This window comes from Miniopterus schreibersii (genome assembly GCF_964146895.1).
Source record: "Miniopterus schreibersii genome assembly, chromosome: 12".
NCBI classification, from domain to species: Eukaryota; Metazoa; Chordata; class Mammalia; order Chiroptera; family Miniopteridae; genus Miniopterus; species Miniopterus schreibersii.
In genome coordinates this window covers 67,356,986-67,374,853 of record NC_138112.1, presented here as the reverse complement: position 1 = coordinate 67,374,853, position 17,868 = coordinate 67,356,986, and the positions used below count along the sequence as shown (strand labels likewise).

General features: G+C 56.5%; 1 protein-coding gene across 3 annotated transcripts in view; it reads right to left on the bottom strand.

Annotated features, from left to right (window-relative positions):
* Positions 1-3,152: 3,152 nt before the first annotated feature.
* Positions 3,153-17,868, bottom strand: part of FADS2 (fatty acid desaturase 2) — a 72,999-nt gene continuing 58,283 nt past the window's right edge. For all 3 annotated transcript variants that reach the window (XM_081155566.1, XM_081155565.1, XM_081155564.1), the window contains 8 exons: positions 15,421-15,546; positions 10,709-10,769; positions 10,300-10,376; positions 6,529-6,626; positions 6,205-6,301; positions 5,827-5,906; positions 5,033-5,158; positions 3,153-4,709 (listed from right to left, as the gene is read on the bottom strand). In XM_081155566.1, coding sequence (XP_081011692.1) covers positions 4,658-4,709; positions 5,033-5,158; positions 5,827-5,906; positions 6,205-6,301; positions 6,529-6,626; positions 10,300-10,376; positions 10,709-10,769; positions 15,421-15,546 — 717 coding nt within the window. In that variant the 3' untranslated portion in view covers positions 3,153-4,657. The remainder of the gene's footprint in view (positions 4,710-5,032; positions 5,159-5,826; positions 5,907-6,204; positions 6,302-6,528; positions 6,627-10,299; positions 10,377-10,708; positions 10,770-15,420; positions 15,547-17,868) is intronic.

The following is a 17,868-nucleotide window of genomic DNA, read 5'->3' as shown; positions in this document are numbered from 1 at the left end:
TAACGCCTGGGACTCTAGGGCAGCACGTCCCCACTCAGCCCGAACGCTGGGCCTGCAGCGCCCCCCAAGGGGCGCCGGTAGTATCTTCACCATTGTGGGGCAGGCTGTACTCCGTGCTGCCCCTGGTGGTGGCCATGGGGAGTGCACCCTCATCTGCAAATTGGTAGTTGCCTAGTAACTTAAGGGACCCTTAAGGCCACCCTGGCCTCAAGCAGCCGCCCCAACCTCTCCTTATTGGTTGGAATTCTCTGGGCCGGTCATCTTTGCCCTTGTCCCTCTCGGCTCCCCCCATGTTGGATCCCCTGGGGACAGGTCACCACCCTTCTGAGCAGAGCTCTCCCTTCTCCATCTGTAAGTTCCTTAGGCAGTCACAGAGCAGGAACTTAGGGAGCATGTGCAGGATTTGTAAAAGGGAGGAGTGAGGGTCCTGGGTGGGGCCTCTAAGAATCCCCCTCTCCCTGCTTTATGGTCTGTACAGAGCCTTGGGCCCTGAAGAAACGTGGAACTACTGAGAGAAGCCGTGACTACTGAGTCACCTGTGGGCTGACCAAGGCAGGTGGTGGCAAAGGAGGGCCACAGAACCAGGCCCTGCCCGTTATGTCTGGAGGGGCTGGTAGGGGTGACAAACTTCTTTGGCACAAGACAGGCTGTGGCTCTTTCACTGGTCTTCCCACACTCCCCTCCCCCACACATGCCCAGGAGCACTTGGCTGCCCTGGTCAACTTGGCCTCTCCCAGGCTCCCGGTGCCTGTCACTAATTCTCTAGGACACTTGCTCCTGAACCAGAAGATTTGGAAGAAAGACCTAAATGCCTTCAAAATGAAAAGCAGCATTCATAATGGTGGAGGGCAGTAGGGACATGACCTTTAAATCCCCACATGCTGGGTGGCCGATGGTTCTGCTTACGCATGGCCAGTCTGGTTAGAAACAACGCCCAGCCCAAACAGCGCTGGAGTTCCTGACTGGGGTGCTTTCCCCTCCAGGCCCCCATACAGATGGCTGTAGGGTCCCTGGGACCCACAGCTTATCATTTCCATCCCAGGCGTGGGACCAGGGGCTCTTGCAGAAGCAGCGTCCAGTCCAGAGGGGTGGGCGTCTCCAGGGAAGCTGCACCTGGGACAGCTGAGGAGTCTCGATTGGTCCAAGGCTCTGTGTCACCTGAGCAGTGGCCAGTCCGAGCCCAGCCCAGGTGGCTGCCACCTCTGTCCTGCTCCTTCTCACCAAAAGCCTCCTCTTTCCTGAGTCCAGAGTGTTAAGTGTCCTGCTGACACCTGAGGAACTTGCCAGGCCACTGGCTGCCTCTGGGGTTCCAGGTCCACACACAGCTCAGGCTGCTCTGCCAGCCCCTCCTCTGGGCCTGGCACCCTGCACATGCCCAAGTCCCCAACAGATTCCCTTTTTTCGAGGTAGCCACCTTAGCTCCCTGTGGGTGGGCTCCAGTCTCCACCCACTCAGGCCAGCCACTGGGCCTCCTGGGAGATCTGACATTTGACAAGAGGGGGTAAGGGGTAAGTCTTAGTCTGAGAAACAACCCTTCCCCTGTAGCAAGTGAAGGAGATGGTCAGGTAAAGCGCTGGGAGCGCTGGGTGAGGAGTCAGGATCCCACGCACTTGCCCTGACCCAGCTGCTGTCAGAGTGGCCTCAGGCCAGTCCTTTGCCCTCTGGTCTTGGCCTCCTGTGAATTGAAGCTTCAGATCTTGTGATCACTCAGGGCCTTGTGCGTTGTGTCACAACTCTGACGGGGTGGGGATCAGAAACCCATGATTTGTGTGTTGAGCAAGAGCCTCAGTGAAGTATGGGGACAGGAGGGGCGGTTAGATAGCAGGTATGGGTGTCAGCTTTCTGACCCAAGGGCAATACTTCAGGGCAAGGTTGGAAGGAAGAAGTCACAGGGAAGATCCAAGTGCCTGTTGACCTGAGCCAAGATTTACCTGGTGTACTCATAGCCACAGTGTCTACCTAGCTTTGTCAGCTCTCCCTGGATCCTGGGCTTGAAGGCCTCTAATGGGTCTAAAGGAGGGCAACGCCAAGGCCAAGGGTTCACAGGTGTTGAGATAACAACATCCTTGGAGCCTGTACCCAGTCCCTTCACTGGACAAATGGAAAGACTGAGGCCTGGAGGGTCAGGGAGGGCAAAAGACTTGCCCAAAGCCATTCAGTGAGCCAGGGGTGGGTCTCTGCCCCGGGCTCAGGCTTCTGCTCCTCGGTCCTACTTGAGTCCCTGCTGGCTGGCTACCCTGAGGTCAAACAAGATGGGGACGAAGACAGTCTATTGTGGAGTGGGCGGAGTTGCAAGGCCAGGTGGGGAGCCCCTGAGGTAGACTAGCCTGACCCTCTTGGCCCTTCCCCGGCTTACCACTGAGCCAGGTCAGAAGTAGTTGGTCATGGAGCAGCATTGCCAGCGGGGGCCCAACTGTACAAGTGTCCCTGGTACATTCCCTTGGACTCTTCGCAGGCTCGGGGGTCGAGCCCACCTGCAGGACTGCCCCCTTGGACCCAGTCTCCATGACATTACCTATGAGCTGGTTAGTGATGCTAGGCTGGCATGGCACATGCTTCCTTTGGCCCAGGGTGTGGGGACCAAATGAGCCACTGCAGGGGCACAGGCCACATATGGAAGCCTCAGTCTCCAGGGGTTTCCTCAGAGCTTCTGACATTCTTTTTGCCCCCAGGGCTGTATACTGACCAGGAAGTGGGCAAAAGGGAGGTGGCAGAAGCCAGCTGACACCAGGCTGTGGGCACACAGCTGGTCTAGGGATGAAGACAGAGATGGGAATGTCAGGAAGGTGGCCTGTGACAGCCCGTTCTTGCTGCCCACAAAGATCTTCCGGGAGGCCTCACCCGGCTCCAGGGTGTTTGGAGTTGGGTTTGCCGAACTGCTAAGAATCCCTAGGAGGAAGGAGGGTCAATTTATTTGGATCATTTGCCCAAAGCTCCTGGCCTGGAGAGCATTTCAGAGAGGGGAAGAGGAAGTTCATGAGTAGAGGCAGCAGGGGTAGGGAGGCCAGAGGGGAGGAGGGGACAGAGGAGAAGGGCTGCCAGTGCCAGCTGGCCTCCTCCCTGCACCCAGTCCTGGCTCCTGCTGCGCCCCCCCCCCCCCCCCCCCAAGCATTAGCAGGCAGGAGCACAAGGCAGTCTGCTCAGCAGGGAAGTGAGAATAAAATTACCTCTTTTATTTCCAAAAAATGTAGGGCTGGGGGAGCAACATGATAAAAATTAAGATCAGTTCCCTATGGATCCATTGGCCTAGGGAGGGACAGCAGCTCCTTGGGCCTCTGTAATTTCTGCAGCAGGGCCTCAGGCAGGGCCAAGGCAGCTCGAAGGCCTGTCATACTAGATACCAGTCCCTCTGGGATGTCCAGCACTGGGGGCTGAGATGCCCTCCCCAAGGCCCACTCTGAATTTGTTCCTGCCCCAAAGCTAAGTACTGGTTAGTGGGTTAGGTTTCCAAATGCAGCAGCTCTGGACGCCCCCAGGGTGGCGGGCTCAGCTCCTACTCCTCACTCTCCTGTCCCCTCGGCTCAGGCTTCCAGCCCCAAACTCTTCCTGGTCGCACTTCCCACGTCGCCCTCGCTTGTTAGGTGCCCCCAACCGGTTACCCAGCTCCTCACAGTCACCTCCCCTGGGGCTCCCTCCTTCTCTGCCCCACTGCCCTCCCAACAGTGGTGGCCCTGACAGTGACAGTGGGGGCCACCATGGCCTCAGTGAGTGAGCCCCGCTCAGCCCACTGGCGTCGAGGGGCAGGTGGTAAGAAGCAGATTGTCACAACACCAAGCCCCAATGCCACTCTGGCAGAATGTATCCTGTGGCAAAAGGTTAAAAAACCAGTAGACACGACAGAGTGGAAGACAGTGAGAGCCTGTCCACCCGGCAGCCCCAGTGCGGCTGCCTGGCGGGTCACAGCACTTTGGAGAAGGGTCTGTCTGAGTGCTACAGAATCTGAGGCCTACCAACTAGGACAAACATCTGAACGGGGTGGGGGATGGGACTGAGTGACGAGGCCCCCTGACCGGGCCCCCAACCTCTGCAGAGCCACCTGCGGGTCTGCCTCCTTGGACCCCAGGTCCCAGGCTCTGGAGGTGGGAGGAGGGTGGAAGGTGGTGGGACAAAGTGCTCAAGCCCTGGCCAGAGGGCTCCAGTGGGGCGAGGACATTTTCCTGGGCCCGAGGCCTGAGCAGGCCGCAGCCTGGAATCACTAGGCATCTCCCTACAAAAGGGCAGACTGTGGGTGCTGTCAGAGCGTGGAGCTGGCCTGCAGGGTCAGGGGGTCAGGGGGCCATCTTGCCCGCCTGACTGGACCCAGCCCACACACCCCAAGAGTAGCTGAGGGAGGGTGGCAGGAGTGTGAAGCCTGAAGGCCAGGCTGCAGGGGGCAGGTGTGTCTGTGGACAGACGTCTGGCAGATGTGTAGGGACAGAGGGTGGAGGCAGGTCTGCAGCCTCCTCTCTCTCTGCTCCCAGGGGGACTGACTGAGAGCGAAGTAGAAGTAAAGGGAACATGGAGAGGAAAACAGGAGCAAGACCAAAAATGGGGTCTGTGAGCTGGCATGTACCCCAGCCTCATGGACACCTCTCAGAACAAAAACCCACCCCTCCCTCTGGCTGTCATCCATCCCAACTTGCTCCCCCTTCCCTATGGGCCCCCGAGGGCTGCAGCTTCATTTGTGGAGGTAGGCATCCAGCCATAGCTCCCCAGACTTCTTCAGGGACCTGGGAGGAAAAAGGGGAGGGGACAGTCAGGGGCTAGGAGAGGGGCTGGGGAGGCCACGCTGGAGATGCACGTGCTTCCCCTCAGCCCTCACCAGGGGCTGCCAGCTCAGGGCTCCCCAGGGGACCCCCCGTGGAGGCACAAAGGGAAGGCCCTCATCCAGCCCAGAGAGAGAAGCCCTGCAATTTCTAGTAAAGGAGGAGGCCTGGTGGGCACCCGTGCCAGCTGGCTCCGCCCCTCTGGGGTTGCCCAGTCTCCACCATGGGTGGTCCCGGCTAGTGCCTCCGGTCCGAGCCCCGAGCCCCGGCACCCGTGGGCCCCTTACCGGACGATGTCCTGCAAGGCCCTCAGCAGCGGCTTCTCCTGGTACTGGATGCCGTGCTTGGCACACAGAGACTTCACCAGCGGGGCGATCTTGTGGAAGTTGTGCCGGGGCATGGTGGGGAAGAGGCTGCGGGGAGTGAGGGGCAGCGTGAGGGTGCTGCCTCCCCTCGGCCCAGAGGCTGGCAGGGCCCAGGGAGGCCTCGTTTACAGCTCTCCCTATGTGCCCACCCAGGTGGGGGGTTGTTCGTGGATGGCTGTGTTTGTGCTCTGGGGACTGGAAGGAAATTTGATGGCTGGAGACAACACCATAATTTTCTAAAGAGGAAATAAATGAACTAGAGGGGGTGAGGGGGAAAAGGTACAGTGACTGTGGAGAGGAGAGGATGAGGGACAGCAGGGGTGGTAGGGGTTTGGGGGAGCCCCTCATCATCTCAGTTCCAGATAAGCTACCTAACCTAGCCTCAGTTTCCCAGTAAATACAGTGGGATCAATTGCCCTGCCCTGCCAGGCTCACGGGATCAAGGGAGATGCTGGTGTAAGCTCTCGGTGACTGCAGAGCTATGCCCACAAGTGAGGTGGCTGTGACGATGACCACGTGGCACAGGGAGCCCGTGCTCTGGCCTCAGTTGGGCTGGCTATGGAGCATGCTCTAGGGCTGGTTGGTGGGGGACCTCACCACGGGGGAGAGAGGGAGCCCCCCAAATGCTGTCCTCTGCCCAGATGGGGCTGGTGGCCACTTTCCCTCCCACTGTGTGTGGCCCGCCTGCCCCCGGCCCCACCCACGCCTGCACTCACTGGTGCTCAATCTGGAAGTTGAGGTGACCGCTGAACCAGTCATTGAAGAAGGACTGCTCCACGTTGCAGGTGGCTGCCAGCTGTACGGGGTGGGAGTGGCGGGTGGTGGCAGGAGTGAAGAACAAAGGGCCTCGTCTCCTTCCCATAAGGCCCGGACTTACCCAAGGTCTCAGGGCCACCCCTCCATGTCATACTGCTCTGCCTGGAGTCCTCAGTCCACCCAGATTCCCCACTGGTCCCTCCCAAAGAGCCCTGCCACCCTTTCCTGCCTAGCCCTGTGCAGAGCAGGGGAAGGACAGACAGCCCCAGGGAAGCCCAGCACAGCTCTGAGTCCACTGGGGAGCCACAGACATGGACGAAGGGCCCTGGTGACCTCACCTGGCTGCTGAACCAGTCCCGGTAGGGCTCTTGGTCAATCTCCATGACGATGTGATTCATCTGCGTGACCCATACAAACCAGTGGCTCTCCAGGAACCTGGGAGAGAGTGCCGCTCGGTGCCGGGCCCTGCCACAGGGGGGACAGCTCCTCCCTCCAACCCCAAGCGGCCCAGGCAGGTGCAGGGGGTGCGCTGAGGTGCCAGGATGTGAGGCCCAGGGCAGGAAGTGGGGACCTCAGAGCCTTTCCTCTTGGGTCCCTCTAGTCAAAGCTCCTGTCACTGCCAGTGCTGGGGACCCAGGGATTGACCGGCAAAGCTCAGGCACCTGATGAAGTTGAGGAAGAGGGTGGCTCCGAGGACGCCGTAGAACGGAGTGTAGGTGAGGAAGAAACGGGCGTAGTAGCTGATGGCCCAGGCCAGGTCCTGCCGAGAGAAACACGGCTAGACCGGGAGGGCCCATCCTCCCTGGGCCTGTGGCCCCACCACAGCTGAGTGCACGTGCCCCCCAGGCAAAGTGTCCGAGACACTCCCACGGGCGCCTCAGAAGCTGGGCGGCAGGTGCCTGCTCGTGGGGCCCTGAGAGGTCATCTTTGTTTCCGGGGAAATGCTGAGCATTTCAGCAGCAGGAAGGGAGCTGTGTGCTCTGCCTTCAGGGAAAGAAACAGAGATGGCACCAGGGGACATGAGCTGAGGGGCATCCACAACAGCCCTTTCGTGGTCCCGGGGATTCTGACTGTGCACCTCCCCTCTCCATGTCACCTCCCCCCCCCAGCAGGCTCAAAAATAGCACCTTCCTCCACACTCATCCAGCACAACAGTGTGTGTGTGGGGGGGCAAAGGCCAGAGACCATCCACCCCCTGCCTCGGGGCCCTTGCAGGTATGCAGTGTGCTTTCTGTGTGCCACCCCTGAGTCCATGTGCCTCAGCTGGACCACATCAGGAGCCTCCTACAGGTCTCTGGCTCTCCCTCATGCACCCATGGCAAACAGAATGGCCATCCTAACACCAAGCAAATCCCCTGTTAGGCCTCCCCCCTACCCAGAGTAGCCCCTCTCTCCTCAGCAACCTCAGGGCCTTTGCACTGTGTCCTCTGCCAGGAATGCTCATGCAGTAGCTGGATCCCCATCACTTCTCCTTCCCAGAGCCTTAGAGGGTAGTGATCAGAGCACAGGCTCGGGGTCAGGCCGCCCGTGCTAACCCAGCTCCACCACTGGCTTTGCATAGCTGTCAGTGGTTTACTTCGCTGTGCCTCAGTTCCCCCATCTGTAGGACGGGGAGAAAACCTCCCACCGAGGCTCTACATGGCTCGAATGTGTGCTGTAATAAGTGTAGCCTGCAGTATGAGCTCTCATGACTCCAGTCAGCCCCCTGCACCACTTTGCCACCATAGAGATCTTCCTAACATGCAGATTGGATCAGGCCCCCTCCATCCTCGGAGCCACTGCTGGCCTCATTCCCTGCCGGGGGACAAAGGATAAAATCCAGCCCCTGGGTAGGACACACCAGCCCTTCACACACCTGCCCCTGACCTTGTCTCGTCTGCAGCCCATCTCCTGACCTACGTGCACCGGCCAGGACATGCTGTGTCCGGGCTGTATTTGCAGGGAGGCAACTCCTTCCCTTATCTGCTTGGCAAACTCATCCTTCAATCAGCTCTGTTCAGTTAAGCTCCACAAACATTTAGCAAATGCCTTCTCTGTGTCAGAGGCTATGTTAGGTGCTGGGAGCAAAAGGTCATTCAGAAGCCAGAGCCTCCAAGGACAGGCTTATAGAGATTCCTTCCATATCACATGGGAGGGGACAGGTAGTCACGGGGGTGGGTGGATGAAGACATGGTGTGGGGCCCTGACACTACCCTGGGATTTAGGAAAGTCCTGAGCTGGGCTGGGATACACCAGAGGTCAGCCAAGCAAAGAACAGTAGGAAGGATATTTGCAGAAGAGGCAAGGATACAAAGAGAAAGAAAAGCCCAGACAGGGGAGACTGCAGAGGGTGTGTGCTGGGGGAGGCAAGCGGCAGGAGCTGTGTTTACATACAGATTCTGTTATATATTCCCGAGGCCAAGTTCTACACACGTGGTCATGGGCCCCTGGGTCCCTAGTCAAATCCACCATGAATCTGCAACACCAAGTCTGGGAGCAGTCAGGAGGCCCAGCCTTTTGGCCCAGCCTGAACGCTATTTCCTGGCAGGGGCCAGGGCAGGCCTGGAAAGGCCAGGGGGCCCTATCAGATTTCCCTGGCTCTGCCATCTGATCCTGTTCAGGTATATAGTCTGATTTCCTTTCCTGCTGTCCCTACTTAATTGCTTTGTTCCTTAGGGAACAAACAGTTAAAAAAAAAATTTAAAACAAATAAAAAAAGATTAAATATTCATGTCAGGAGTCATCTGTCATGAAAGCAGATTAAAATACCCCCAGCAGCATCACCTGACCCAGCACAGCAGGGCTCACATTCCTTTTCAGCCAAGACTCTCTCCAGGGCCCAGATGAGCCTGGTGCAAACAGCGGTCACTGTAGGAGCAGATCTGGGTTCAAATTCCCATCACTTAACTGATCTGGAAATTCCATTCCTCCAGCCCATTCCTGCCTTGTTGGTCAACAGGGTTAAATGATACACTGCAGGTGGCAGAGCCTAACTATTCCTAGAACTCCGAAGGTACCAATGAAATGCTCCCTTTTGGGACTATAACATATCTTGGAAGTGAGTTGTGCAGGTTTTACCAGCACAGGGCTGGCAGAGATTTCCAGAGTCTCGCCTCTGCCCCAACCACCCCGCCTGCTCCTGAGCCCAGTCCTGGCTCTCGCAGCAGAATCAGCAACCGTGGGTGGCCCCTTTGCCTGTACTTGCAGTGAGAAGATGTAAGACAAGGTGCTTTGATGCTACACATACACAAGGTACTGTTATTTCAGAGAGATTGGTGGCTGAAGTATGGGGGGAGGGTCTTGGATATGCATTGGGAGGCCTGGGTTCTACAGCCCCACCCACCCCTTGGTGTCCCCTTGGCTAAGTCCCAAACTCTCAGTCTCAATATCTTCATTTATGAAACTGAGTTTTAAAAAAAGTAAGAGACCAGCAATACCTAGCAAGTGACTCTGTGGAGAGCAGTGCCCTGTCCCTGTTCCACTGAAACCCGCTCTGCCTGTGCTGACCACTCCATCCAGGCCATGCCATCGCGAGCACCTTATCCTCTGGCAGAATCACGTCTACAAGTCTACACGAAGCCAAGGACCGATGCGTGCACAGCACGGTCAGTCCCTCTCCAGGGTCCCCTTCTCTCTCTGGGGCAGAATCCGGAGACTCCCTTCACTCTGGGGTCATGGGCTGCACAGTGTCCCCTAAAATGCCTGCGTTGGAGACCTAATCCCTAGGACCTCACAACTAGATCTTATTTGGGGACAGGATTGCTACAGATGTGATTAGTTAAGATGAGGTTATTAGGAGAGCCGTTGTCCTTATAAAAAGGGGAAATTTGGACACAGATGCAGACACCCGGGCAGGGAAGACGATGGGAAGACACGTGAGAAGGTGGCAGCCATCCACAAGCCAAGGAGAGAGGCCGACCAGAGGCTTTCTCACAGCCTCACAAGGACCAACCCCAGCCATGCCTCTGCCCTGGGCTTCCAGGCCCCGAACCGTGAGACAACGTGATTCTGTTAACAGGACGGCCGCTCAGTCTGTGTACTTTAATACCCAGCTTTAGCAAACTAATACACCTGTCGTCTCAGCCGCCGCCGGGCTGCCCTCTACTGACCAGCCCAGTGCCGTGTGACGAAGGCAAGGGCTGGAACAGAGCCGCGGATGGGTGGCCACCCTTGGCTCTGATCACACTGCCTTCAGGAACTTTCTGAGGGGGCTCTGTAAAGGTAGTGGCTCCCCAGTGGGCCCCCTGTGAGGGTGGACCTTTAGGAGTGGGGTACAATGGCCTGCCAGCTCCTGGCAGCCTCAGAGCAGGTCCCACCCTGAGAGTGATAAGGCAGCCACCCCAAGAGGAAATGCCTGGGGCCCCACAGGGGTGCCGGAGGGCACAGATCTCTGGGGTCCACCACCCAGACTCCCCCTCCCCATACTCCCAGGCCAGCTGTGCCCCTTGACTCACCACCCAGTCTTTGCGGACGATCATGGTCATGATGATCTGGTACTGGAAGTACATGGGGATGAGCAGCGGTGGCCCAACTGCAGGGGAGAGTGGAGCAGAGGTGCTTAGGTGTCCCTGGTCTGGGCTAGAAGAGCAGGAGGAGCCAGGGTGGGGGCCCTGGTGCCCACAGGGGTGGCTAGGAGCAGACAACACCTCTACCCCACCCCCACCCGGGGATCACGGAGCAAGTGCTTGCCTCTCCCGGCCTCTGTGTCCCAGCTGCATGAATGGCCAGCAAGGATCTGCACGGGGTGGCTGCTATGGCCCTGCTTTTCCTAACAGGTTTAGTGTCACTTTCCGAGTCTGGAAAGGGTGTCAGTGGGAGAGGAACAGATGGGGTCCGGGAGAGGCTGTGGGCGCCCGCACTCACTCAGGAAGAAGTACTCGTGCTGGTGGTTGTAGGGCAGATATTTCAGCTTCTTCTTGCCATACTGAGGACAGAGCAGAAACTGTGAGTGTCTAGCACCTGGAACCCTTCTGGGCCCAGCCTCCCGTGCCTGCCCCCAAGCCTGGGCCCCTCTGGCCCTCTAGGCTCCTGGCCCTGCAGGGTAACAGCAGCCAGCATTTCCTCTGCCCTGGCTCAGTGTGCGTCCCCGAAGTCCCTGCGCTGCATGCAGGCCTCAGCTCATGCTCCACCTGAGCCCATGAGCCACTTCTCAAGCTAAGGAGCAGGGTCAAGTCCCTGCCCAAGACCACATGAGAATGGGCCCAGCAGGGATCTGCACTTAAGAAAGCAGACTCAGAGCCCAGATGACAGTCACTAAATAACTGTTTGTTGGTGAATGCACAACCGAACAACTCACACAGGGGCACAGGCCCCCAGAGGGAGTACCTGGGCTAGTCTCCATCCCTTTGGGTGATCCCGGGGAGTTCCCCAGAGCCGAAGGAGCTGCAAGAGCCCAGGTAAGGGCCTGGGGAGTTCTGAATAGTCACCGCGGGGCTGGGAGCATCTACCTGGGAGCCTCCTGCAGTTTCCAAAGCTGATCACTCCTCCCAGGGCTCCAGTTCCCTCCCCGGTGGAGCCTGCACCCCTGGGCAGCCTGCTGCCCTGATACTCCGAGGGAGGAGGGCTGGGCTGGGGCCTGGGCATCCTCACTGTACAAAGCTGCTCAGGTCACTCTGAGCATGAGCCAGTGGGAGAGCCATGGCTCCACAGGGTCCCTATAGCCCTTTAATTCTAAAGCTTAGCCCCCTGGGACCAGCCTGCCCTGCTCCTTAGAGGCTGAGACCAAGAGATGCTGCTTGCTTGCCATGCTGGGGTCTGTGAGGGGAGTCCGGGCCAGGGCGAGACCCTGCACAGGTCACTCAGCCCTCTGAGCCCCATTTGGCACCCATATCAATGTTAAGAAAAGACAATGAGCCCTGGCCGGCGTGGCTCGGTTGAGAGTCATCCAGTGCACCAAGAGGTCATGGTGTGGGGCTGACTTTCTGGCTCTTTTCTTCACATACTCAGTTCTTCGCCAAAACCCAGCCTTGTAAGTCATGGGCCCAGGGAAGGGAAGGGAGAGGTATTTTAGAATGTACCAAGCTAGGAGGGGGACTCATGGCTTCTTCTTTCATCAGAAAGGAGTGATCCACAAACGCATTTCCCTTAACGCCCGCCAGGTGGTGGCCCTGGGCAAGGTCCCATGGGACCCAGAAGCCCTGGCTTAGAGCAAGATGGGCTGGGTTTGGATGGTGGCCCTGCTTTTTCTAGCTGTAACCTTGAGCACGTTATTTCATCTCTCTTAGTCTCAGTTGTTCCACCTATAAAATGGGTTTGTTGAGAGCTCCTGCTTCATGGTTAAGCGAGGATTAAGTGAAGACCTGCGTGCAGCACTCAGCACAGTGCTGGGCCCTGGACTTACTCGCTAAGAGTCTGCCGTCCTCCCCAGTGGGACCCCCACACCTCCTCTCCTCCAGGAGAGCCCTCACCACACACAGGGAGAGAGCTGGGGGCGGTGGGGCTGTCAGAGGGGAGACACAGGGAGGACAGAAGGTGCTTTCACCCAGGCGGGGTATGGGTGGCTTATTGTGTCCAGACCCCAAGAAGGAGATGGTGGCTCACAGGGCTCTCTTTGATGCATTCCCAAACTTAGACTGATTGGGGACCCAGGCCAGGGGCACGGGGAGGGGGAGCACTGCCAGCCGGGTGGCCTGGCTTCCTGGAGTCCCACAACCCTTTGCCCTGGCCGGCTGGCCCTCCTGCGCTCAGCCCCTCCACGGACCACAAGGCCAGGCTTGGATTACGGGCTTGGATGCCAGGAGCATGTTCAGGGGACTTTTCAGCTTTGGAACAAAATGTCTGAGTAAGGACAAGGGCCTTCCTTGTCCGTTCAGGGTGGGGGAGGGGAGCGGTCGCAAAGTCTAGCCCCAGCCTCTGGGAACCTGCAAACTCACAGAGGGAAGGAGCAGCAGGGCCGCACCAGGCATGCGCAGAGCAGCACCACCCCGGACCTCAGTCCACGGGCCCGGGAGGGCCACTGGGCTGCTCAGGGACGGCCGCCTGACCGGGAAGCCCAGGGGTCAGCGACGGGCAGGCGGGGGGGCGGGAGAGCGCTCCGACCGACGGGTGGGAAAGCAGGATCTTGGGCAGGGCGGCGGAAACCTCACAGCGCCCTGGGGACGTGGCCTCGATGACGTGGCCAAAAACAAGGGTGAGCAAAGTCGGGCTGCCCGAGCCACCGGCATCGCTGCCATTTCATCCTGTTCTGGAAGCTCCAGGGAGGTCGTAAACCCAAGCCAGACAAAAGGGTGTGGCGCTAGGAGAAGGAAAGAGACTAATATTTCATTATTTCCGGGGATAAGATTGTCCACCCAGGAAACTCAAAAGCGTCACCTGAAAAGCAACTAGGCGGCTCCGGAGAAACGTGAGGGCAGAACATCGACTTAGCCCAGTCCCGTCGGGCAAAAGTGAAACATTCAAAAGCAAAACTACAAAACACTGAAAAGACTATGTATGAAGAACAGTTTAAGCATAAAATAAATGAAGGACTCTAGGGGCTGGGGGAATGAACACATTTTGCTACACAGAACGAACAAAACAAGTTGGGGGAAGCCATAAGTAAGATGGAAAGGCAGACACCCACTAGGCGACGCCTCGCCTCACTGCGTGCTGGGCGGCCTCTGGAGCGCTGGCTGGGCTCCCTTGTTCATGGCGTGTGGGCGTAAGAGCCCTGGCCCTGGTGTGGGGGGTGGCCTGCATGGGACAGATGCCATCAGACTCATTGTCACCAGAGTCCCTTCCAGGGCAGTATGGTTCTGTGGACACCAGGGCACAGCTCAGCCAGGAACCCGGAAAGAGGTGCCCTTTCCCCACAAAAGAGAGGATTGACTGGAGCACTGTGGCCCTGGCCATAGTTTTTCAAATGCTACCAGCAACTGATTACCAGACCCCCAAAACCTCCCGCCCAGCCCCTGCCCAAAAGCCAGCCTTGGAGAAGTGTCTAGAGAGAGGAGACGTTGGAAGACGTTTCACTGGCCACCAGGCAGACAGGAAAGACGCCTCCCTGCCAGAGTCGTTGGTGACACTAGATCTTGTTAGGGACAGAGAGCATATCTGTCAGGACACAGCCAACAGCTGTACAACATGAAGCCTCACTCGGCAAGGGCAGCCTTTGTCTTCGCTTACCAGGAGGCCCCGAGTTAATCAGGTCCACCATCTAGATACCTCTAATCAAAGCCAGCAGGCTTTCCTAGAAAAAACCCTCAAGCATGTACTTTGGCACAGAGGCCCCACGCTTCCAAAGTACCAAGTTTTGGCTCATTTCCTCTGAATCGATGATGTCACAGAACCCCCATTTTTCTGCTCAGGTATTCTATCAGGTGGACATGAAATGGGAGAGAGGAGGTACAAACCGGAATTGGGGCAACAGGCTCTCTCCTCTCCTGTTGCAAGCCTTGGATGCCAACACTGCTGGGAACAGGACGGAATTCAAGGCACTGCTCCTCACCGAGGCCCACGTGCCTCACCTGGCGGATGCTCACTGAATCTCTACTCTGTGCCCTGCTCTGTGATGCTAAGATTTTCATGAAAGCAACAAGGACGGTCTCATCTTTGACATCATCAGTGGAGTTCCAAAAATCAAAGCATACGTGAATTTCTTTTTTTGGAAATTGAAATATAATACAGGCTGTCACAAAGAGGTTCCACCTTTTTAAAAAATGCATTAAGTGAGGACATTCTTCATATAAATTGGGAGTGCTTTTATTAAAAGGAAATGAAGGATGAGCAACACCAAATTTTCCTATCTATAAAATAGCGTGGGAAACATTACAGAGTAGAAACAGAGCAGAGCTCCGGGACTCTCGGGAGGAGGTCCATGTTTGCTGAGGCGGCAAGCTGCAGAACAGGGGATCTAAGTTTTAATCTTTGCTTTTGAAAAACAGATTATGCGTGTTTATACACACATAGAAGATACATGGCATGTTGTCACAGTGGTTACCCTCAGGGGCATGACATTTGGGGCAAAGGGGGGATGGCGGAGAGAACAGGAGACACATTTTTCAATTTTGTATATTTCTGTTCCACTTTATAAAATGCACTCATATTAAAATAAAGGTGTGTGACAGAGTGGAAGAAAATGGCCAGCTGTCAGGTCTGGGGCCTCCACCCCACCACTACCTGTGTGACCCTGAACACACCCTTCCACCTGCTGAGCCTCATTCTGTCACCGCTGATGAAGTGGGTGGACCGGACCATGCCCATGTGCCTTCCAGCATCGAGGACTGTGACTTTCCAAAAAGCCTTCCTTGACCTGGCCTCTGGGGATCAAGCCTGAGCCCTGGAATTGTGTCTTCTTGCAAACCGAGATCAGAGTTCCCCCTTCCCCGGGAAAAAACAAGCCAGGAAATGCCTTTCCCCGGCATGGGGAGTGGGGGAGGCATCTAACCAACACTAACACGCTGGAAGGAGCTCTGTCCACTTTTTACACGTGAAATCATTCCACAGAAACCCCAGCTTGAGGAATTCAGGGCGTCTAGGAGAGGGGTCCATGTAAACGTCGAAACATCAGGTCTGGCTGGCTGTTCACTCTCCAGAATTCTTCCCCATCCCCACTCAGGCCGAACACCCCCCACGTCCATACCGGCCCCTTCTCTTACCTCAATGGGCTGCCATTCGCCCAGGACGAACACGTGCAGCATGTTCACATCTGGATCCTTCTGGAAGATGTTGGGCTTGGCGTGATGCTGGAAGTGGCGGTGGTTCCACCAGTTGGCAGAGGCACCCTGCGGGGGAGAGGGGGGTGAGGGGTGCGGTCTGCCGGGGGACCTGAGCTCGCCAGCTACTCCAACGCCCAGGGCCGGCGTCTGTTACACTCAAGGTCTCTGTGAAGGAACTCGGCCCTGCCAGTCCTGAGTCAAGGACGCTGGCGGCCCGGGCTTCTGAGTGGAGCAAGTCACCCCATCCCTCCAGGCCTGTTTCCCCAGTAGCAAGGCGGTGACGGCGGGCGAGGACAGCCGGTGACGCCCCACGGGGCGAGCGCTTCAGCAGGCGAGGGGTGGCCTCTGCGCCCCTCCAACATCAGGTGGGAGCCTCCGCGCCCCCTCCTCTGCGCGGCTCCTGTGTGCCGTGTTGTACGAGAAGGCGTTTCAGGGACAGTAGGAGTGGTCACGGTGCACGGGGCGGCTACAGGGAGGACTGGTTAAATCTCCAACACGCACAGGGAAAAGCTTCCTGTGTCTAGCATGAAGGTATAAAACTAAGATTCCAGGAGACAGAAGCATTACATGAGTATTTCTTTCCAGGCCACAAATGTGTCCCACCAGCGGAAGCTCCTAATACTTTTTTTTTTTTTAATATGTCTTTACTGATTTCAGAGAGGAAGAGAGAGGGAGAGATAGAAACATCAATGATGAGAGAGTCGTTGATCAGCTGCCTCCTGCACACCCCTGACTGGGGATCGAGCCCGCAACCCAGGCATGTGCCCTGACTGGGAATCGAACCCCGATCACCTGGATCCTAGGTCGACGCTCAACCTCTGAGCCTCGCTGGCTGAGCCTAACACATTCTGAGGGCACATCCCGCCACACAGTGGCCCCCTGATGCACAGAAAGAAACAAGACTCTGAGCCTTCACATCAGGACTTCATGGGTAAACTGTTGTTGGATCCATCAATGCTTTGGCCAAGGATCTGGCCCGTCTATGGAAAGGAATAAAAACTAAAACAAACATTTTACTTGGGAGATGTTCTGGCACACCCTGGGCGGGAACAGCCGTGAGCAGCTGTGGGCTTTGCAGTGACCTCAGGCACCTAGGCGCGGGCGGGCCTCAAATCCCGTCAGAGCAAAACAAAGTGTCAGGAGTGAGAGCTTAGAGGATTAAGGAATCTGATGACACACTCGACTTCCTAGCCAAAAGGAACCAAATTCCTAATAAAAATGAAACGGAAAATCTCTGGAACAAAGAAATTAAGACTCAAGGCCTGTTATGAGTAAGCACCTTTGTTGAGTAACTGGAGGAAAGCAAGATGGGCTGTGGGTACCAACGAGGTGGGACCATCCCTGCACTCAGATCGGACGGAATGACCCAGCCCGTGGTCTCAGAATGTGGTGGCGACACTGCCTGCCCCAGGGCTGAGGTGGGAAACAGAGGCGAGCCCCTGTCTAGCGAGGGAGTCGGTGTCACACCACACTGAGACAGGGCCCGTGGGGCTGGGCAAGTTTCGGGCGGCCGCTCAGGCCTGCACTTGGCCTGCAGGCTGGGAGGCGGGTCCAGGCCCGAGCCAGGGTGCTTTACTGACAGAGGGAAGAGCCTAGGTGAGGGCCTTGGGGGAGGGAGGGGGACTGTGGGCTGTTCCAGAAGCCAAAGGAGGGCCCCTCGGTTGGGCCCGAGGCTCAGGATGGCAGCCAGCGGTGCTGGGCTGAGCCACATCAGAGCCCGAGAGAAACCTAAGGTGCACCTTGGTTTTGCCTCGTCAATGACATTTTCCAAATCTACTTTTTGGCTCATCTCGTTTTCAATTGAGAGAACTGCTAAGTGTGTGATTTCAATCAAGTGATGATCTTAAATGATTTTCAATTAACCGAAATTAAAACAGCAAATTGTTTTGCTATAAATAATATGGTTAAACTTAATGTTGGGGTTTGTAGTACACTGACTTTCTAATTTTTAAGTATTTGTTAACTACTATAATGCTCTGGGGGGGAAAGAAATCAACCATTAAGAAAAGAACACTTACGAACATGTGTACAGAGACACGAGCTTTTCCCTTTGCCTCCGGTTCCAATATGGCTCAGCACAGTCCTGATCTTTATTTGAAATGTTGATATTTTGGGCCCTGGTCGGGTAGCTCAGTAGGTTAGAGCATTGTCCCGATACGCCAAAGTTGCAGGTTCAATCCCCGGTCAGGGCACATACAAGAATCAACCAACGAACACATAAGTAAGTGGAGCAACAAATCAATGTTTTTTTCTCTCTCTCTCCCTCTCTCTCTCTAAAAACAAAACAATTTTTTTTAAAAGTTGATATTTTGTTGATTGTGGATTTTTTTTGCATTAATTTTGCTTTTTCAAGAAAGTAGTGCATTAAAGCATCATCTCGATTATTGT